The sequence below is a fragment of the Aureobasidium pullulans genome (assembly GCF_000721785.1).
Source record: "Aureobasidium pullulans EXF-150 unplaced genomic scaffold scaffold_3, whole genome shotgun sequence".
NCBI lineage: Eukaryota > Fungi > Ascomycota > Dothideomycetes > Dothideales > Saccotheciaceae > Aureobasidium > Aureobasidium pullulans.
Window position 1 is genome coordinate 1,057,135 of NW_021941023.1, and position 19,841 is coordinate 1,076,975.

At 50.4% G+C, this 19,841-nt stretch overlaps 9 protein-coding genes across 9 annotated transcripts; 6 read left to right on the top strand and 3 right to left on the bottom strand.

The window, feature by feature from the left end:
- Window positions 1-286: 286 nt before the first annotated feature.
- Window positions 287-1,196, bottom strand: M438DRAFT_372131 (DUF1771-domain-containing protein; the record flags this gene model as incomplete). Its single annotated transcript, XM_029908330.1, has 3 exons — window positions 287-698; window positions 753-1,104; window positions 1,163-1,196. The coding sequence occupies 3 exons, from the start codon at window positions 1,194-1,196 to the stop codon at window positions 287-289; spliced, it is 798 nt and encodes a 265-aa protein (XP_029763984.1).
- A 353-nt stretch (window positions 1,197-1,549) lies between these two features.
- M438DRAFT_352567 (uncharacterized protein) lies at window positions 1,550-3,607 on the top strand (the record flags this gene model as incomplete). Its single annotated transcript, XM_029906801.1, has 3 exons — window positions 1,550-1,806; window positions 2,104-2,173; window positions 2,234-3,607. 3 exons carry the CDS (start codon window positions 1,550-1,552, stop codon window positions 3,605-3,607), a joined length of 1,701 nt encoding a protein of 566 aa, XP_029763985.1.
- Window positions 3,608-5,545: 1,938 nt separating this feature from the next.
- Window positions 5,546-7,646, top strand: M438DRAFT_403135 (G-protein alpha subunit). Its single transcript, XM_029909637.1, has 4 exons — window positions 5,546-6,045; window positions 6,102-6,444; window positions 6,496-6,754; window positions 6,810-7,646. The coding sequence occupies exons 1-4, from the start codon at window positions 5,919-5,921 to the stop codon at window positions 7,155-7,157; spliced, it is 1,077 nt and encodes a 358-aa protein (XP_029763986.1). The 5' UTR covers window positions 5,546-5,918; the 3' UTR covers window positions 7,158-7,646.
- A 329-nt stretch (window positions 7,647-7,975) lies between these two features.
- M438DRAFT_266523 (uncharacterized protein) lies at window positions 7,976-9,231 on the top strand (the record flags this gene model as incomplete). Its single annotated transcript, XM_029900115.1, has 2 exons — window positions 7,976-9,139; window positions 9,196-9,231. The coding sequence occupies 2 exons, from the start codon at window positions 7,976-7,978 to the stop codon at window positions 9,229-9,231; spliced, it is 1,200 nt and encodes a 399-aa protein (XP_029763987.1).
- Window positions 9,232-9,565: 334 nt separating this feature from the next.
- M438DRAFT_132514 (uncharacterized protein) lies at window positions 9,566-10,566 on the bottom strand. The gene has a single exon (XM_029898839.1). It carries the CDS (start codon window positions 10,379-10,381, stop codon window positions 9,668-9,670), a length of 714 nt encoding a protein of 237 aa, XP_029763988.1. The 5' UTR covers window positions 10,382-10,566; the 3' UTR covers window positions 9,566-9,667.
- Window positions 10,567-10,620: 54 nt separating this feature from the next.
- M438DRAFT_290671 (MFS general substrate transporter) lies at window positions 10,621-12,866 on the bottom strand. The gene is made up of 3 exons (XM_029901720.1): window positions 12,036-12,866; window positions 11,883-11,986; window positions 10,621-11,822 (listed from the first exon to the last, which is right to left on the bottom strand). Exons 1-3 carry the CDS (start codon window positions 12,502-12,504, stop codon window positions 10,752-10,754), a joined length of 1,644 nt encoding a protein of 547 aa, XP_029763989.1. The 5' UTR covers window positions 12,505-12,866; the 3' UTR covers window positions 10,621-10,751.
- Window positions 12,867-13,019: 153 nt separating this feature from the next.
- M438DRAFT_312694 (uncharacterized protein) lies at window positions 13,020-14,187 on the top strand. The gene is made up of 3 exons (XM_029902520.1): window positions 13,020-13,709; window positions 13,761-13,889; window positions 13,939-14,187. Exons 1-3 carry the CDS (start codon window positions 13,359-13,361, stop codon window positions 13,996-13,998), a joined length of 540 nt encoding a protein of 179 aa, XP_029763990.1. The 5' UTR covers window positions 13,020-13,358; the 3' UTR covers window positions 13,999-14,187.
- Window positions 14,188-16,247: 2,060 nt separating this feature from the next.
- Window positions 16,248-17,527, top strand: M438DRAFT_362648 (vacuolar ATP synthase proteolipid subunit). The gene is made up of 5 exons (XM_029907596.1): window positions 16,248-16,351; window positions 16,507-16,519; window positions 16,692-16,821; window positions 16,875-17,135; window positions 17,188-17,527. The coding sequence occupies exons 1-5, from the start codon at window positions 16,335-16,337 to the stop codon at window positions 17,247-17,249; spliced, it is 483 nt and encodes a 160-aa protein (XP_029763991.1). The 5' UTR covers window positions 16,248-16,334; the 3' UTR covers window positions 17,250-17,527.
- Window positions 17,528-18,426: 899 nt separating this feature from the next.
- On the top strand, window positions 18,427-19,694 carry M438DRAFT_267650 (S-nitrosoglutathione reductase; the record flags this gene model as incomplete). The annotated part of the gene is made up of 3 exons (XM_029900201.1): window positions 18,427-18,716; window positions 18,777-19,423; window positions 19,477-19,694. 3 exons carry the CDS (start codon window positions 18,427-18,429, stop codon window positions 19,692-19,694), a joined length of 1,155 nt encoding a protein of 384 aa, XP_029763992.1.
- Between the last annotated feature and the right edge of the window lie 147 nt (window positions 19,695-19,841).

Below are 19,841 nucleotides of genomic sequence, written 5' to 3' on the forward strand. Positions count from 1 at the left end.
AGAAACAAGCGAAGAAATGTGATTTGCGTTGATGACTCGAGAAGGAAGGAGAGAAATTACAGACCATCAACCAAATCATTCACATGCCGCGCAGATAAGAACGACACAAGACTCCAAGCTCTAACCTCGTTCGGCCGCCGAGCAATTGCACCTTCAACCATGGCTCCAACCATCCGGACAACGCTATTATGTCCCATTGCCATTTGGGTATCGAAAACGAAGAGAAAAAAGACCATAAAGAGAAAGGCCAGGGATGTAGCACCTAGACCGACAATTCCGAATGGGATTACATGACAGTACAACAGTTCTTCTTGAGGAAGCGGATGACCTTGGGGAGGTTCTTCTTGATCTCCTCCTCGTAATCCATCTGGTGAGTTCCTTGTTGTTGCTGTTGGTTGTTCTGTTGGTTCTGCTGGTAGCCTTGTTGCTGCGAAGGGTAGCCCTGCTGTTGCTGGCCTTGCTGGTAGCCCAGAGGGTAGGCAGTTTGGTACTGAGGCTTTCCATGATGAGACTGGTCGTACTGTTGAGGTTGACCATATCCAGCAGGGGGTACGGCGGCTCCACCAGTGAGGTTTATGTAGATTCGGCCTTCATTGTGCTCGGTATGGTATTGGAGACCTTGCTCCTGGCAGATTTGCTCGACACGCGGCTTGATCTTTTGGACGTGGTTGACAGAGTGGTTACCTTTGCCGACGATGCTGTAACTACCATCAGAAGGAGGAACACAGGCAGCAAACGTTCACGCTACTTACACATGCAGATGGTTCTGGCCGGTGCTCTTTGCGTACTTGATTCTCTGTTCCAGAATCTCCTCGGCCTCTTCAACAAACTGACCGTGGAGGTCAATGGTATCACCGTCGACTCTTCCTACAGCGTTGTTCTCGCGGAAGATGTATTCCGAAGCCTGTCTATTGTAGTCGTCGGCCTTCTGACCGTGGTTCTTTGCTTCTTGCGACAAGTCGTGAGCGGCACCTCCATCTCCACGCGCATACGCCTTCTGCGATTCGGCCGAACAATGCTGACGTTTGCCGTGTTCCTGTCGCGCAAGGTCTCTCAATCTATCGTACTCGGCCTCGGAGTCGCCAGACTGTTGGTGGTTGAAGGCTAGGGCTTCATGTCAGTACTCGGCTCGTTCGCGACAGATGGGGGTACGAGTACTAACCGCTACCGCCGATGCGCGTCGATGGAAACGACATGATTATACACTATGAATATTGATACAGGTATGCGAACGCGTGTCAGACAGAAAAACAGAGCAGAGACGGGAAATGAGAGTCCGCACACCCAGAGGCGCTGCCAGAGTCCAGATCGGCCGCCATCGAAGTTACCTGCCTGTTTGACCAGTCGTCGCCCAAAGCCTCAAACTGTTTGCTTGGCAAAGAAACAAGAATTGCAATCCGGGGTTCCAATTCTTTACATCCCTTGTCTTTTGCCCGTTAATCCACCATGATATGTAGAGGCATCACGATATCGATCGTTTAACAAGGCCAACTCGTAGGTCGCACACTTGAGCTTTTGTCGTATTCCCACCGCAACCTCGTCAACTATCATGGGTCAGCTGGACACATTGCCCCGAGAACTTGTATACCTGATTCTCGAACATTGCGATTTCGATGGCTGCAAGAACCTGCGGGAAACATGCAAATATCTTAGTGGTCTGGCCAACACTCGAGTGTTTCAGAGCTATTGCATAGCCTTCTTTCAATCGCATCTCGAGAGATTCGTGGGGCTTTCGTCAAAGCCAGAAATCGCAAGATGTATCAAACGGCTCGTCTTTGTGGGAGATGTTATACCGCAGATGGACTGGTACGTATGCGGCGGATATCATGAGTCAAGCGCCACCAAGTGGTATCTGGGTATTGGTCACCGGCAGCACCAGCAACGTCGCATTGCAGAGTGCTATTAGATACTCGACGTCCTGCCACTGAGAGTTTGTCCTTTCGCGAAAAGAAAGATCAGGCTCTCAGTGGACTTTTGTACAACCTCAAAACACACTCTGCATTGCGGCGGGGTCATATCCAGGTGTTTTGACGAGCTGAGCTCTCATGGTAGTTGTATCTTTTTCAACACAAGAAACATGCTGACTGTACTCTAAACTTACAGGTCAGGGACGTTTGAGGGCCTGATTGATATGCGCGAGCCTTGGTCATCGTTTTCCAAAAAGTACATCGATGTAAGGGCAACCTGAAAGCAGATTTTTCTTGAAACCTTGTAACTCACGAACAAACCATAGGAGAGAATCACTGTTGCCCCATCACGTATGGACAGTCGACTATCATCCGACGATGAGTATGACTACCGGATGCGAATTTTGACAGAGAGGCAAGACCTTCGTCATGCAGCCTACAAGGAATATGATAATACGCCCAAGCATAGTCTCAGCCCGGAGCAAGTACAGTATCACTTCGAGCAATACGGCGCATATCGTCAGCAACAGCTGGATTGGGGTCCGAACGATTCATTTTTGGAGGCTCTCTCACGCTTGCCAAATCTGGTTTATGTCGAAAACGCAAAACACGGCTTCGCAGACAATCATCTGCATTTCCCATGGAACCGGATTGAAAGGGATATTATCATAAATCCTAACAATTGGATGCAACTGCATGCCGTCGAAGTGGATGATGACGAGGAGGTCCATGTCGTGGACGTTTTGAAGTACCCTATCCATATGCAGCATGCTGATTGTCTTCTAAAAGCAATTGGGCATCGCGCTAACCTGGGTACTGGGTCTCCAGTTCGAAGATTGCGACTTGTCAATGTCGGCGGACAACCATTCCTCGATATGAGTGAGCATTATGCCCTTACTGAAAACTCTGCTTCCGTACCAACTGCACGTGAAGCGAGAAACGAGCTCCCTCAGGAACTTGTTTCCGCGAAACTCCAGGGCCTGTCACAATTGACAAGCTTGGATCTGGACGTGAGTTACTGTATTCCGGTAATCGCAGCTACACATCCAACTGTGCCCATGAATCCTCTGGAAAGACAGACCAATACTGCCGCGAGACAGACATGGCAGACCAAACAGCTTTTTCAGGAGATTCATGCCATCTTATCGGCGGCAGCGCATTCACTAAAGAATCTGAAGCTCCAATGCCGCGATGATGAAGGTAGCTGGGCTGTCGAAGAACACCCCATGGATCCTGCAGATGACACAATACGTCATCTGAACATACCAACACTCCCAGAACTGGAGACTTTGCGATTGAGCTGTACCGCAACCGAAAGCAGTTTGATAGAATTTTTGCGTGCGCAATCGAAGACGCTGCACAGTCTTGAGATTGTAGACTGCGACTTGAATGAAGGTACTTGGGACTCAGTCCTCCGTCAGGTCCCAGATATCTTCGAGTCTGGCCTGCAGCGTGTCTATCTCGAGGGTCTTCACGATGAGAACTACCCACGAGAATCGGGAGAAGAGGCGCTTTTCGAGGATGGTCTGGACGTGGGCGAAGGAGCTCATCCACACGACCGTGCAATTCTCCGATACCTACTTCACGGTGGGGAGATGCCGGAGCTTGACTTCAACTCATGGTACGAGCGTAACCGCGAACTCGCCGACAGAGGTATCAGTGAGTGGGAGGACGAGCTCCTCGATGCCGAAGGACCATAGGATTTGATTTCATGAAACACGGCAGTCGACTGACTGATCTGTGTTTCAAGAGTCATTGGTAGACGACCAAAAATAGCACTGAAGCAGTTCCCTTAGAGAAGGAAAAACACAAGCGCATGGAGTTTTCCTACATTGCGCATGTTGATTCCAGCTTTCTCCAAGATGGTTGTCCTTTACCAATCTCGACTGATTTCGAGCTCTTATCTGACCCCCTCTCGGTTGACGATAACTTTGTGCATTTTGACCGTTAGATTTCTGGGAGCACTGGGTGCTTGAGCAGCCGTATGCCTTGAATAAGCAAACTCCATGCACTTGATCTCGACTCGCATACGATGAAAATGATGTCTGGGCATGGGGTGTTGTTGCTGGAGCAAGTCACATAGGCTTGCTGATACTATATTAGATTTAGCGAGCCAGCAATGGCTTGATTAAGGGTCTTGCACATTAGTACGCGATGATGCCGTCGCAGGAAGGCGTCCCCAAAGACAATAGATTGCGCAACTGCCCATCCCGTCCTGTCCGACACATGATCGGCCGTCAAGTATGAGGATGTTCATGAATTGTGATGCATGCGCGAGCTCTGAAATTCAACCGCTGATACCTGACATGGCAATGTCGTGTAGGAATGTTCGCATAATCAACTTCTGAAGTCAATCACATTTCTCAAGGTACTCGTATCGCCGAGGTACAATAGACCGTTGTATGTAGCATTTCGTCCCAAGCTACCGATGTTTTTGTTCAACGTGGACGATGAATCGTGGAGGCTTTGTTGGCGTCGGCAATCGTATTCCGCACATGGAAGTGGATACTTTGCTGAGTCGTGGATGCATGTGGTGAGGGAAAAGGAAGCCGGAAAGAATATTCTACCGGCCGAGTACGGGTCAACATGAACGATGGGTCTGGTAGCGACGGACCGTAGCGGATCAATAGGCCGACGGCGGCTTCCCGGACTCAGGGACCAGCGACCAAAAAAGGCAGGGCAAACACCGGACTGGTGGAAGAAACACACTGGTGTCTTCAACCAAGCGGGACCAAAAGAAAGCTGGGAAACAAAAGACGAGCGGCAGTTGCTGAAGGCATTCGACATTGCTCAAACACTGCGTGTTGCTGAAGATGTACCGTACCGTAGCTGGGCTTGGCGATCTGCAGTGTAGCTCATGCATGGTTCCCTTGCTTCCCTGCAGGCTGCACACATGCCTGAGGTGTGGATGCAGACTGAAGAGCATGAGAAAAGTACATGGCTGCAGCGCGCGATTTGAAGAAGCTCTTGGGCTGCTGTCAAACGAGTTGTCAATATAGGGTTTAATGACCATTTCGGTCTTAGTAACACACAACATGGATAGCCAAACTATGCGCGAGTCAAGCGGCGGAAAAGGTCCGTGGTTGGGTATAGTTAATCAATAGCACAATAGAGGGCTATGGGGGCAATCTCGCGTGAGCCGGGAAGGTGATGAAGCGAATGAAATGAAGCCCTCACACATGTGGAAGGCATGCAGAGAGCGTGTGTAAGGCGGGAGGGAAGAGGGATGTTCTTTCAAGGGAGGTGCGACGCTGCACGCGGCAGAAAGAAGAGAGTCGATTTCTCCGATTTGGGCCAAGGTTTCAGGACAAGTCGGAAAGCTGTGGTGCACCTTTCCCATCTCTCTACAGAGGTACGAGTATTCACGTCTCCTGTTACAGGCTTGACAGGAGGGCCACCAGCTGTGATGATGAGATTGTCCAATGCCTGACCAAACGGAGACAAGGGAGCACTGGGCGAACGAACGACCGGCCGAAGGTTTCCTTTGTAGCACGTTTCAGGTGGTCTTTGCATGGGAAAACGGGCGGCCGCTGCAGTGCACAGATGGTGCCGGCTAGGACCAAGTTGAGTTAAAGCAGAGACCCCACTGTTTGATATGCGAGCTTCCTAAGAACGAAGGAATACCACGCTTTCATTTCTTGGGCCTTTTCCCTTGCCGATTCCACGTTTCTTTGCCTTCTCCTCTCGCTTCGTCCTACCTCAGACTGTCTGCCTGCGGTTACTGCTCCGTTGTTATCACCCCAGCGCTCGCACTCGTTCATTGGCATTCGTTGTCGCACTTGGAGATTGACCTATACGATTGTTGGCTCGGCGGAGGATCATAGCTCTCAGACACAGACCCCAGCACATCTTCTGTCCAATACACGTCCCCCTGGCTTTGTGTCAAATTACCCTGCCGCACAACACGTACCCTCTACAATCCGCTATAACTCGACCATCGAGTACGATACCGCTTCCGCATAATCCATACCACAACAACAACACCACCACCAGAACCGAACCACCGACCGAATGGGCTTCATGTGTTTCGGAAGTTCCAAGCAGGACGACCCGCAGGCGAGGAAGAATGCCGACATTGAGAAGCAGTTGAAGGTGGACCAGAAGAAGCAAGCGAAGGAGGTCAAGATCCTGCTCTTGGGTGCGTCATACACAGGGATACAAGAACAAGGCAGAAATGCTGACACACGATACTAGGTGCGGGAGAGAGCGGCAAGTCCACAGTGCTCAAGCAGATGCGCCTGATCCACACAAAAGGCTTCTCACAGAGTGAACGCAGGCAATGGAAGGTGACCATCTTCAACAACCTGATCCACGCCTTCCAATGCATTCAGGGCGCAATGGAAGAGCACGAGGTCACCTTCGAGGACCCAAAGAACATCAAGGCTATGGAACTCGTTTGCTCAGAGCCAGAGATTGGACAGGATGACCCCATGCCATTGGACTGCATGCACGCTTTCCAGAACTTGTGGGATGATGATGGTGTACAGGGTGCCATTGCAAAGGGCCATGAGTATGCGCTTCATGACAACCTTGAATAGTGAGTCGTGTTGCTTTCCGTAGAGCCAAGGCTGTGCTAACACATTCTTAGCTACATGAGCGACCTCAGCAGGCTGTTCGAGAAGAACTACGTTCCAGGAGATCAGGACATTCTGCGTGCGCGCCTTAGAACGACAGGTATTAGCGAGACTGTCTTCGACACTGGTAACCTCACATTCAAGATGTTCGACGTCGGCGGTCAACGTTCGGAAAGAAAGAAGTGGATCCACGTTTTCGACAACGTGCAGGTCGTGTTGTTCCTCGTGGCCATCAGTGGATTCGATCATGTTCTGGTCGAAGACAAGAATGGAGTGAGTCTCAGTATCACAACGATCATGGCTAACATCTTGCTGACATGACTTGCAGAACCAAATGCACGAAGCGTTGATGCTTTTCGAGTCCATTGCCAACAGTCGCTACTTTGAGAAATCTGGCCTGGTGCTGTTCCTCAACAAACTCGACCTCTTTACGGAAAAGGTCTCACAAGGACGAGGACGTATTCGCGACCACTTCCCAGACTTCCAAGGCAGCAATACAGATGTGGCAGCTGGACAAAAGTTCTTTGCCGATAAGTTCCGCAACCTGGTACGGGACCCTACCAAGGAGGTCTATGTGCACGGTACTACAGCCACGGACACCAACCTGCTGGAAAAGACCATGAAGAGCGTGCAGGACATGATCGTTCAACGCAACCTGCACTCATTGATGTTGTGAGTGGACGCTCTTTCGACTTGCTATTCAAGAACACAAAAAGAAAAAAGAAAAACACCACACAATTCCTGGATCTTGCCTATTGGACCAACCAGGTGGATCCACTATCCTTGATTTTTCACTTCACGCACACTACCTCTACATTCTGGTTCTCTTCTTCTACACAAACCACAGCCGATTCTGATTACGACAGTACCTGAGAACACATCCAAGAGCACAGTTGCGAAGACGCTCGGTTGGAGATCTGATTTTAGGGACGGTCTGCTTTTTCTTATTCACACGCTGCATGTCGAGCGATTGTTTAGGGATATCTCGACACAAGGGGTTGGAGTTTTCGGTGACTGTTTTTCTATGGGAGGATATCCTTGTGCTTTGGGTTACCTTTTTGAGCTTTATTTCGTTTCGACCACCGTCTTTTTCTAGCGAAGACAGATTCAAGCGGTATTTGAGCGCTGGCTAAGGCTAGATTAATTCGACGAATTCTCTCTTCTCATAATCATTCGGACAAAGTGACAAATGAGGGTGGAAGGATGGATGCAGCTGCTTACAAAGGCATGGAAATTGGAAGTTCGCACCAAATTAGGGGGGATTCTCGGCCAATCAGCGTCGGGAGGGGCAGACGGGCGGTATCGGGCTACGAGGGGCCCGAGGCGGGCAAGTCGGCCATTTCGGCTCCAGAAACATCGATTGAGTAATGAGGGCACATTTACCCTGGATGATGACAGCGCGAGACTTTTGACTCCGTCTATCTTGTCCGTCTGCCTCACTGACTGTACTCTGTTCCCTCTCGTTCTTTGTTTCTTGCATACCATCGAGCACTCATGGCTTATCCCGCACACGCATCACCGGCACTGCCACCGCTCAATTCGCCTCGGCCGCAGAACACGCAGCGCTCAATGTCCCACATGTCCGAGTACGACCTCGAGCACAGAGACTCCGATTCTACCACCACCTCCGCCGTGAAGCCAGCCCCCGAACCCGCAGTCGCAGCACCGCCATTGGTATCGCCCTCTCTCACACCTCCTCCCGGCACGTCATCGACCGACCCCGCTACTCAAGATGTCGATGCCCACGAGGCCGAGCCAGCAGCTCCTCCCGCCCTGCTAGAAGAGCTACCAGAGGTCAATTGCGAAGTACGCGCGCGCATCCCTACCACCTCGGGTCAAGAAATGTTCCTCCATCTCTACCACAATAGCGCAGATAATAAGGAGCATTTGGCCATTGTCTTCGGTCCTCACATCCGCAGCCGAAGTCTCGATGCTCCGAGGGAGGGTGAGACGGAGAAAGACCGCATGATCAGAGGCGCCTACGTGGGAAAGCTATACCCTGGCCGTACGTCCAGTCGCTTGGATCAGATCAAACAAGACGCAGGTGTCTCGGCTGCACAGCTCTCACGGAGTCCCACTCCCGAAGCCGTAACGACGGAAGAAAGACAAGACAAGGCCATCCAAGTCGCAGAAGCCCAGAACATGCCTTCGCCATTGGCACCACTCGTTCGTATCCACAGCGAATGCTACACTGGCGAAACAGTATGGAGCGCTCGTTGCGACTGCGGTGAACAACTCGACGAAGCAGCCCGCCTCATGTCCCTCCCCTTCGACCCCACCGACGAAAACATCCCCTCCCTCGGCGGCGTGATCATCTACCTCCGTCAAGAAGGCCGTGGCATAGGTCTGCTCTCCAAGCTCAAAGCCTACAACCTGCAAGATCTGGGTCACGATACCATGCAAGCGAATCTGCTCCTCAGACATCCCGCAGACGCAAGAAGTTATGGTTTGGCGACGGCTATGCTGATGGATTTGGGCTTGGGTGGTGACAGAGGCATCAGGCTGTTGACGAATAACCCGGAAAAGGTGCGCGCAGTCGAGGGACCTGGAAGAGAAGTTGTGGTCAAGGAGCGTGTGCCCATGATTCCATTGGCTTGGAGCTCTGGCGGTAAAGAGGGTGTACAAGGACCTGAGCTGGAAAAATACATTGGAACGAAGGTAAGTCGATCCTCTGCTACTCTTGGATTACTGAACGTTGACTGTTTGTTTTACAGATTGAGAAATTTAAGCATATGTTCAGCCCTTCTTGATTTGTTTCAGAAGTTGCGCATCCATCGCATGTACAGGAAAAGAAGGAGATTTTGTGTTCATACAGTACAGCATATACCCCCACATCATATCATCATTGTTCAAACTGCAAACACGTATCAGGAAGAGTCGAAGCACATGAAAGTTGGACTTGCCATGATACGAGATCCGAAAAACACCTGCTCTTCTATGCTGATACCCAAGAATATCCACCGCGCTTTCCATTGCGCATGACAAGAGATGGAAAAAGGCTACGAATGCTCGCTCACATCAAGATATGATCTCTACTCCGAGCCGATCGTGAACATCCCGATCCTCCACAAAGCATCTCGAATACCTCCTGTTGCCCTCGAAAAACGCCTCCAAACCCCGTTGCAGCACCCTCGTTCTTCGCAGTCGTAACACTGGTATATTGCTTCTCCTTTCCAGCCATAAAGCTCAATACACAACTTTCGCAAAGCCATGGCATATCTTGCAACACCTCTCTTTCGCTATCCGAGCGAGATTGGCTATCAATCCAAGATTGGTAATTCTTGAGGACGGCGACTTTGTCTTGAGACGCAGTTCTGAAGTGGTCGTGGTCGTGTATGTCGACGCCGATGGCGATGTCATGGAAGTTACATCCCCTCCTACACCAAATGCGGACATCGCGCCTGTATTCACAAGTCGAGTTGCCGGCACGAAAGCATTCCGACCCGCCCAAGGAGCTCTAAAATGCACACCCATACCTCTTCCCCCCATCTGATTGACCAGCAAATTGAATGCTCTCATCCCGTGCTGAGATAGGGTTTCCATATCGGTTTCCAAACCTGCATATGAAAGTCGCGAGAGTGGGGATATTGGGTGGTTTGATGGTAGCAGGGTAGTCGTGATGAGCAGGGTTATGATGGTGAGAGGGAGGATGAGGATGACCAGCGCTCTGAGGGATCTTGAATGTGTGGACATCTTTGCTGACTGGTGATGGGATTTGAAGTTGGTTGTATGGTTCTGTTGTTGGGAAGAGAGATGGGTTTGCTCTGATGGAAGGAAATGCGAGATGGAGAGTGCTAAGGTCAACATGTACTCATCGTTCTTTCCATTTTTCGAAGACTGAAATTGAGCGTCGCATATGGATGAGTCTTCGGATCTGTGCACGTGGTATATCTTGCTCATTCAACCGCGAATCTACAAGAGGATATCGATAGGAAAGTGGGAACCTTCGATGCCATCTCTGCCTTTCCTGATGTTGACGGTGCCACGTTCTCCCACGTGCAGACGAGTGGCCTCAAAAGGCTGTCACAATGCATGTATGACCACCGAGAGGCTCAAAAATCATTGCTCTCGGTGGGAAGACGGCTATATCATCTCAGTCTCTGCATTGCGGCAGTTGAAAATCGTGAGACGCGACAGAACTGGGTAAAGAGTAGTTTCAGTGTTTCTATTATATACTACTAGGCTGTTTTCTGGTATCCAGTATCGTCTCATAATCGTTACAGTGAGTGGGGTATCGTAATAAGGAAATCTACCGTGTTTGCATGTGCAATCAAACCACGGACCCGACCTCTTTCTCGGGCACCGATTCAGCTGTTGCTGCTTCAGCCTTAGCCTTCTTGATGCTCTTCCATCCCATGCCCAGACAGGCAAGAGTCGCCCCTGCAGCTGCGCCAGCAGAGAGATAAAACACATGGTCGATTGCTTGGCTGTATGCTTGCAAGACGTGAGGCAGCACTGAGCCAGATACTACGCCTCTCACTCCAGTAGCGCCGGCAGCCAGGATTGTCTCTGCAGCGACTTCAGGGGCGTACTCCTTAAGCGCTGACGATAGGCCAGTGTTGAACACCGTCTGCGCGAAAGCAAGGAACAGAGCGCCACCGAATGTCTGAGAAAAGATAAGCAATGACATGGCGACCGACGCTTGTGATTTGGGCACAAGGTTCTGAATAGCGACAATCGGCATTTGGATGCCTAGACCACGTCCAACGCCACCAAGGATTTGGTAGCCTATCCACTTGGCCATGGAAGTATGGGGTCCGAGCAAGCCTAGCAGACCGGCAGATATAGCAGTGAGGATACCACATGCGACGGAGAAGGGAAGGTAGTAACCGACTTTCGTGACTCCGATCCCCGAGAGAATGGCGAAGATCATTTGACTGATGATGCTAGGCAGAAGGTCAACACCACTCATGGTCGGTGACGCTCCTCGTACAGCCTGGAAGTAGATAGGCAGGTAGTAGTTGACGCAGAGCATGCTAGAGAAGGTGAAGAACACAGTCATACAGCTGGACCAGAAGATACGCTGTCTGACCATAGACAATGGAATCATAGCATCGTCGCCCTTGAAGTACTCCCAAGTCACGAAGACCAGAAGGGTTGCTGCACCACCACAAAATAGGCCGATGACAGTTGCGCTGTTCCAGGCATATTGCGTGCCTCCCCATTGAAGAGCCAGGAGGATCTGGATAATGGCAGGTGCGAACAGAGCGAATCCAACAAGGTCGAGACTGCGGAGAAATGTACCGGCGTGGAACTTCTTGTCGACAGTCTTCTCAGGTCCGGCAGGAACGGGCGCGAAGAACAGGATGACCGCAACGATGCCTCCGACAGGAAGGTTAATCTGCAGATAAAAGGTATGATTAGCATATTTCTTGTGTTGAGAATGATAATGGTAACGTACGTAGAAGCACCAGCGCCAGGTGGTGTACTCTGTGAGAGCACCTCCGATGAGGGGTCCGAACAGAACACCAAACTGTGAGAGAGACATCATGAAGCCCATGTACACTGTATCTTGTCAGTGAATGCTTGTCAGCTCATGGTCCGCTCGACTTACAGGGTCTCTTGGTGAGAGGTACCGAGGCTGCAATGATGGAGAGGGCACCGTTGATCAATCCAGCGCATCCAAGGCCAGCCACTGCCCTTCCAACGATGAACATGTTGGAGGATGTGGCGACACCGCAAAGAAGGGAGCCGACTTCGAAGAGGCCAAAGAACCAGAGGAAGGCCCATTTGTAGCTGAACTCCTTGTAGATCTTGCCAGCAAGAGGCTGTAGGGCACAGTTGGCGAGGAGGTATGCACTTCCATACCAACCGACATCTTCGAGAGAGTGAAACTGTGTTGTGATACGTGGGATGGCGGTAGCGACGATTGATGTGTCGAGCATCATCAAGAAGATGACAAGGACCAGCGACACGACAACACTTAGCAAGGTGAGACCAGTGAGGTATGATGCTGCTTCTTCTTCATCTCGAGGCGGCGACGTGATGGTTTCAGGTTCCTTTTCCATGCTGGCGGTAGACATTCTGGAGATACTTTCGCCGATGTAAATTGAGAAGATCGAATTGTAAATTGCTTGTGAAGACCAAAGTCAAAACACAGAGATACGAGTTACTCATATACTCAAGTTTCACAACTCCTTCCCTAAAGCCATGCAAACGGCCGCTCGGTGGTTAAAACAAAACCCCTCCGGGTAACCAGGCAGCTGGATTTTGGAATGGGCGGGCGTCCAGGCCGCAAGGTCGGGACCGAGCATGGCAGAACGGGACCGCCAGCCCATGGTACTTAGTAAAATCCGACGACAGGCATTGCTAATGTCGCCGGGCCCGAAGCAGATGGCTTTTGACTCACCGTTCACCCTTTAAGACGGTATTCTACTCGTCGAAGGAGCGGAATGTTTGTGTCATTTCGTCGCGACTTGACTCCTTCGTCTCGTGGTTTCAAGCCACATCGGTGACAAGGGACACCGACCACCGACTTCACCTCGCTCCTTCATTTCGAGCCTTGCTTTGTCTAGGTACTTTCCAAACAACACGATCAGGCTGCCATAAATCGTCGAGTTCCATTGGCAGTGGAGCTGAATACGCATGCCGTCAAGACCTGCGGTGATCAGAATAGCGTGCTCGATGCATCGCTCATTTTCGATGTCTCAACGAACGCTCCATGAGCTCTTCGTGAATGTTCCATTAGAAGACATTCAGTGGTAGTTGGCTCTACATGTATGTAGTTGTTGAGTGTTAGCGACGGAGTAGAATCGCTTCGTCGAAGAATATCGAAGATGTTTCTAGGCCAGATTGAATCGCTGGTGACCTACATGGTAATGTTGAGCACCAACCTGTAGATGTCTCCGGTCAAGAATCCAACGGTGCTTCCGACTATATGTTGAGCAATACAAGCCTCATAATCATTGAGTGTCTTGTCATCGGCAACATGTCGGCCGCTGCTCGCAAGAACGACACAAGCTTGGAAGCAGTCGAGAAACGGGCTCTGTTTACCCATATCTACCTCGTCCATCTCGATCAATCACGTCACGACCTTTACGCGATCTACCACGGCTTCCCTGCCGGTGTTGACATGCCCTCTCATCTCAAACTTCCCAGCATTTCTGGATCAGACCGCGACACCAAGATTGAACAGCACGTCACTAAACTTCTCTTTGAAGAAAGAGACAAGCTGTGGCACGCAAAATCAGGAGAGGATGTAACAGTCGTTGCAGAGATACGTGCGACGGTCCGTGGTCCGGGTACTGGAAACGATTGGATGAGTGCTGACGAATATCAGATCCCTGTATACGATGTCAGCAGCATTGATCTCTCAATAACCACGCGTGAGGAGTTTGAGAGAAGGCTCGATTTCTACTGGTGGCGTGTACGCACCAGCTACACAGCGTACAGAAAGAGCTCTGATAAGGTTCGTTATCCTGATGTTGTATGAGAAGCACTGACTAATACGATAGTAGGAGCAGAAGAAGTTCAGAGTGGATATGACCACTGCTGCTATTAGCATGAGAGCAAAATGAGAGACAAAGCTGGACAGATGATGAGAGAGGACTCTTTTCATGGCCTTGCTTGCTATAGTCGCTAGGAACGAAATCATGCAAAGAACGCTCTTCGCAATACACACACAGGGACTGAAAATGAAAGGCTGTACGTTTTGGCCACCGAACACTGTTGTCAATGTGCTATAAGGCTTTTCTACAGGACGACTGCGTACATATAGACAACTATCACAAAGATAATTGATGTCTATTCATCTTCTCGCCTTGTGCTGAAGTTTGTCACACCCCGTCCTGCTCTAGCCTTTCTTGTCGTCTACAAACGTACGATCAACTGCCCCTCTATATCTACAAGACTCTGCCCCCTCTGCTTCCTTGGACAATTTGCAACCGGGACATCATGTCAAATCCCATCAAAACTCCTACCAAATCGAGAGGCGATGTCGCCAACGAGAAGGAAGCTCATTTCCACCACATCTACATCGTCCATTCGGACACTGCCTACTACAATGCTTACGCCATCCATCTCGGCTACCCCAGCGCCTCGTCTCTGCCGTCCTCTTCAGCATACCCAGCCCTTCCACGTCCCGACCTCACCATTGAGCCTCGTCAGCGAGACCGTCTCGTTCTAGCTCTCGGCGAAAGGAGGCTCAACGAATGGCAAGACAATACAAGATGAGAGGAGAGATGCAGGTGGTTGAAGACATCGAGCAATCTGTGTGTCTAAATACAATCACATGAGACACGTTAATCACTGACTTGTCATAGTAGCCTACTATCTAGCAACCTAATAAGCTTGTTAAGGAAGCGTGTACCTAGGAGGAATGGGAAAAGGTGCTTAGAGCTTATCACTTACGTATCCTCGACGATTATAGAAAGTACAGAAAATGTTCTAATAAGGTATGTCGCGCTTTCAACACATATAAATCTGTCGTCTGACAACATCGATCTAGGAAAAGAAGGAGTTCCGAATGGCCATGCTCGCTGCTAAGCAGGAAGTCAATAAATAGCGGCCAGGCAAGAAGAGAGTAAAGGCCGGAGGAAGAGATCGAGTTGTCTAGTCACTCTACAACGACAATAGCTAGCTATTTAAGCGCAGCGTAGAGCTTTTAGGCCCTTTAAGCGCGATCGGTGAAGATTATTAGCTTCGTAGTAGTGCGTGTTCATTCGGAAGCTCACTCTCGACAACTGTACGTGAATTAATCCCCTCTTGCAGTTCTTTAAGTGCTTTCACTTTATATCTTATTAAGAGTTGCTCGAAAGTCTAACATGATTGCGCGTGACATAGACTTCGTTACTTCCTTACTTCATATAGTGCTAATTCCATCTTACTACTACTCCCTTAGTCGAATAGGCTATCTAGTATAGAGGCATGGTACCTCTATGTTAGCCCCTAAGGGAGGTGTGCAAAGCTATAGGTTCGACCTACGGCATCGCTAACATCGTTTCTAAAATCATAATCCCGATTAGGGTTTGTTCCCCCTAGATAGCTAAGCTATGTAGGGGTTTGTTTTGCTTCTATTCCTTTTTGTTGGACGGGTAGAGAGGAGGGATAAGGCTACTAAGCATACGCAAGGGACAGTAATCGAATGAAGGTTGTTCCGATAGAGACCTATGTCCTCTTAGAACTCCTAACAAAGCTGTATAAGGATAGGATGCTTACGATGTCCCAACTCTGCTTTAAAGACGGTACCTCTTCGTGATCTCCTTGAACAGTTTAATTAGAGCTACAATCTTTGTGTCGTCCATGACACGGTATAAGCAGCGCGGCTTGGGACAGGGTGTCACCAGTGACAATGGTACATGTGGTTTTGTAGTATTTCCTAGCCCATAGTGCACCCTCTGCAGATATTCGATGGCCTTAGGATTAAGGTACGATGCACCGCTTTTTTGCCATATGGACAGAGTGTCTTGGGCGTTGTGTCGGGTTCACAAAATGGTTTCTCTGTGAATCGCTGTTTGATCCAATTCTTCTGCACGAAACCCCCTTTGCTGGAAGTCGGTCAAATATGCACATGTGGTCCGGCTTGGCAAAAGTCAGATATTGGAATGAGATTGTTAATAGTAGACATCAAAGGACAAATTTCGAAAAGAATAGATATATCCGCATATGTTGGCATTGTAGAAAGATCAACCTAGGTGTGTTTGCTGGTAATGGAGTTGAAGCATCGAAACGGGATATCACGTGTGCCAAGAGCAGTGGCTGTCTCCGAAGAAGGTCCAACGCCTCGAGACAACCTCAAATCGTCACCGATACCAGCGCGCTCCCTTGGCCTTAACATCTGCTATACTCTCTGCTTCATCGCCTCCACTTCTACAACCCCTCAATCTCCAGCAGAACAATCACGCATACCGCTAAAATGGCCACCGATCTCTGGTACGTCTCACCCTGGAGCTTGCTTGAGCAGGAAGGTCTGCGCCAAAGGCTATTGCAACTTGCCTTCTCCGGCTGTTACACGCCCGCAGACCTACTTGAACAGCGCTCTAAACCATCTCAATATCATTCAACATACTGACATGATGTGTATATAGCCCCGTCTACGCCGTAAGTCTCGCGCGCCGCCTCCCATATCTGTCCCAACACTCAAATATGTCATAACCCGCCTCCGCCCCCTGCTTCGATCTTTATATCAGCCTCTATCGTCTTGCGCTACGCTCAAAACCTCGTCGCACCACTCAACATGATTCACAACGAACAAACGCTCACTATAGTCTAGCCCTTCTTTGGTGCCATGGGCTGCACCTCCGCCATTGTCTTCACCTGCTTCGGTGCTGCCTACGGTACCGCCAAGGCTGGTGTTGGTATCTCGGCTATGGGTGTCCTCCGCCCTGACCTGATCGTCAAGAGTCAGTTTCCAGATGGTGTACAGTCACGGTATGCATGCTAAATCTCGCCACAGACATCATTCCCGTCATTATGGCTGGTATCATTGCCATTTACGGTCTGGTCGTTGCTGTTTTGATCTCCAACGATCTGTCTCAGCACATGGCCCTGTACTCTGGTTTCATCCAGCTCGGTGCTGGTCTCTCCGTCGGTCTTGCCGGTCTCGCTGCCGGTTTCGCTATCGGCATCGTTGGTGATGCTGGTGTCCGTGGTACCGCACAACAACCCAGACTCTTCGTCGGAATGATTCTTATTCTCATTTTCGCCGAAGTCTTGGGTAAGTCATGTCCTGCTTCGCGCTTGTTTCGCAAAACTGACACCTACCCCAGGTCTTTACGGTCTGATCGTTGCTCTTCTCATGAACTCGAGAGCCTCGCCCGCCGAGTGCTAAATGCACCATCGATCTTGATATGCGCATCCCACCGACAAGCCCCTGCGCGCATGTTGTATTCGAGAGAGCAAACCCCCTGCCATGACGGACTATCAGTAGTAATTGGAGGGAACGATAGGACAAAAGAAAGATGCTGGAAGATGGAGTCGTGGGGAGGTATCATGGTGGCAGAGGGCCACCGCAACTTTTCTTTGCCTTGTAACATTGTCTTGTGTTTTGCGAGCATTCCTGTGCCGTTGAGCGGGACAGTCGGTTCACTGTACCTATCTAGAAGTAATGAGCCAGTACATGCAGTTTATCTCGCCAATCCGTACTTTGTGATCATTCTCAGGTGGGTTTCTCAAAATGCCAAACAGACCTCGACTCAGCTATCGGTCATTAAGTTAGGCAATTCAATGTGTGAGACTTGTAGCCGACTGCTCGGGCTGATCGTATTGGTGAACATGGAATGCTTGCTACTCAGTAGAGGTCCGTCAATTTGCACAATTACAGGGAGAATGCTTGAGTCACGGAGTTCATATCGTTCCTGCCAGCAAGGCCGAACGGTTATAGCTCTTAGGACAGGTCAAAACACCAGGCCGGTCATCGATAGGTGCTCTTGGGGTTGGTCAGTGGAGCTGCCGAGGGTTTCGCGCTCCACATTCCGGAGAACATGAACTCTCCTCAGAGCACAGTCGTATCAAATTGGCAGCGAATGGGCGCGAAGGCTAACCGTAGCGCGAGATATGATCGTTCCGACCCCTCTTGATATGGTTATCGATGCCGGAAGGAAGGAGCGACCGGAACATGTTGCCTGTTTGGGGAAATCACGTATAAAGCAGCTGCAGCTCCTGCCAGCTTCTCAAAAGCCGACCGCTTCTTTCTCATCTCTTCAATGTTCAAGAATATCGCTGTCCCCTTCTCTCCTTCCTCTCTCCGTCTCACCTCACTTCTCCAATCGTCGTCTCCAACTTTCCGCATCCCTGCTCCTTCCGTCAGCTTCGAAAGTGCAAGCATCTGCCGAAGGAATAAGTCCGAACTATCTCCAGGTATCGGGACAAGAGTGACAGGCCCCTCCAACAAGCTACCCCGCGTGCATAATAAATCGACATCATCAGCCGCCCGTATCTTTCCCGCCCAATTTCTTCCTTCTCCTTCTCAACTCCTCTCCCAGACAAGCAAACAATCATACGCTACAATGTCTGCCGATACCGTTGGAAAGACCATCACCTGTAAGGCTGCCGTCGCCTGGGAGGCCGGCAAGGACCTCTCTATTGAGGACATTGAGGTCGAGGCCCCCAAGGCTGGCGAGGTCAGAATCCAGATCTACTACACCGGTGTCTGCCACACAGATGCCTACACCCTCTCGGGCAAGGACCCTGAAGGTGCCTTCCCCATTGTCCTTGGACACGAGGGTGCCGGTATCGTCGAGTCTGTCGGCGAGGGCGTCACCAACGTGAAGCCCGGCGACAATGTCGTTGCTCTCTAGTAAGTCCGATCAATGCCGCTTGTATGATACCCAAGAAAACTAACATTCAATCTCTACAGCACCCCCGAGTGCAAGGAGTGCAAGTTCTGCAAGTCCGGCAAGACCAACCTCTGTGGCAAGATCAGAGCCACTCAGGGTAAGGGTGTCATGCCCGACGGAACCTCGCGCTTCAAGTGCAAGGGCAAGGACCTCCTCCACTTTATGGGAACCTCCACCTTCTCTCAATACACCGTCGTTGCCGACATCTCGGTTGTCAAGATTACCGACAAGGCCCCCATGGACCGTACCTGCCTGCTCGGCTGTGGTATCACCACCGGTTACGGTGCTGCCGTCATCACTGCCGGTAAGGGTGGTGTTGAGAAGGGCTCAAACGTCGCCGTCTTCGGTGCCGGATGTGTCGGTCTCTCGGTTATCCAGGGTTGCGTCAAGAATGGTTCTTCTAAGATCATCGTTGTCGATGTCAACAACAGCAAGAAGGAGTGGGCCGAGAAGTTCGGTGCTACCGACTTCGTCAACCCCATGGAGCTCAAGGACCAGACCATCCAGGAGAAGCTCATTGAGATGACCGACGGTGGCTGTGACTACACCTTCGACTGCACTGGTAACGTCCATGTCATGAGATCTGCTCTTGAGGCCTGCCACAAGGGTTGGGGTGAGAGTATTGTCATTGGTGTTGCTGCTGCCGGACAGGAGATTTCCACCAGACGTAAGTGTCCTTCATGAGCTACATTCACTGTCTCTAACTAACATCGTGCACAGCTTTCCAACTTGTCACTGGCCGTGTCTGGAAGGGATGCGCCTTCGGTGGTGTCAAGGGCCGTACCCAACTTCCCGATCTCGTTGACGACTACCTGAGCGGCAAGCTCAAGGTCGATGAGTTCATCACCCACAGACAGCCCCTCGACAAGATCAACGCCGCTTTCCAGGACATGAAGGCTGGTGACTGCATCCGCTGCGTCGTCAACATGCGCGAATAATCGAACGAAGAGCAAGAATGACATCCATCAAACGATATAACGATAATGCTTGGAGCTAATATTGCTTGGTTCGAATGAAATGGGCGAGATTGATTTGACGGTAGTTGTCTGTACATGCAACACTTGTAAATACCTTTTGCTATATGG

Excerpts from the sequence above, each read along its gene's own strand:
- M438DRAFT_362648 (XM_029907596.1), top strand. Across the intron at positions 16,822-16,874 it reads CCCTGACCTGATCGTCAAGA|ACATCATTCCCGTCATTATG; the intron begins GTCAGTTTCCAG and ends ATCTCGCCACAG. Across the intron at positions 17,136-17,187 it reads CATTTTCGCCGAAGTCTTGG|GTCTTTACGGTCTGATCGTT; the intron begins GTAAGTCATGTC and ends CACCTACCCCAG.
- M438DRAFT_132514 (XM_029898839.1), bottom strand. The coding sequence starts at position 10,381 with ATGAGCAAGATATACCACGTGCACAGATCCGAAGACTCATCCATATGC.
- M438DRAFT_312694 (XM_029902520.1), top strand. The coding sequence starts at position 13,359 with ATGTTGAGCAATACAAGCCTCATAATCATTGAGTGTCTTGTCATCGGC. Across the intron at positions 13,710-13,760 it reads TTGCAGAGATACGTGCGACG|ATCCCTGTATACGATGTCAG; the intron begins GTCCGTGGTCCG and ends GACGAATATCAG. Across the intron at positions 13,890-13,938 it reads ACAGAAAGAGCTCTGATAAG|GAGCAGAAGAAGTTCAGAGT; the intron begins GTTCGTTATCCT and ends ATACGATAGTAG.
- M438DRAFT_290671 (XM_029901720.1), bottom strand. The coding sequence starts at position 12,504 with ATGTCTACCGCCAGCATGGAAAAGGAACCTGAAACCATCACGTCGCCG. Across the intron at positions 11,987-12,035 it reads ACCTCTCACCAAGAGACCCT|TGTACATGGGCTTCATGATG; the intron begins GTAAGTCGAGCG and ends GACAAGATACAG. Across the intron at positions 11,823-11,882 it reads CCTGGCGCTGGTGCTTCTAC|ATTAACCTTCCTGTCGGAGG; the intron begins GTACGTTACCAT and ends TTTTATCTGCAG.
- M438DRAFT_403135 (XM_029909637.1), top strand. The coding sequence starts at position 5,919 with ATGGGCTTCATGTGTTTCGGAAGTTCCAAGCAGGACGACCCGCAGGCG. Across the intron at positions 6,046-6,101 it reads GGTCAAGATCCTGCTCTTGG|GTGCGGGAGAGAGCGGCAAG; the intron begins GTGCGTCATACA and ends ACACGATACTAG. Across the intron at positions 6,445-6,495 it reads CTTCATGACAACCTTGAATA|CTACATGAGCGACCTCAGCA; the intron begins GTGAGTCGTGTT and ends ACACATTCTTAG.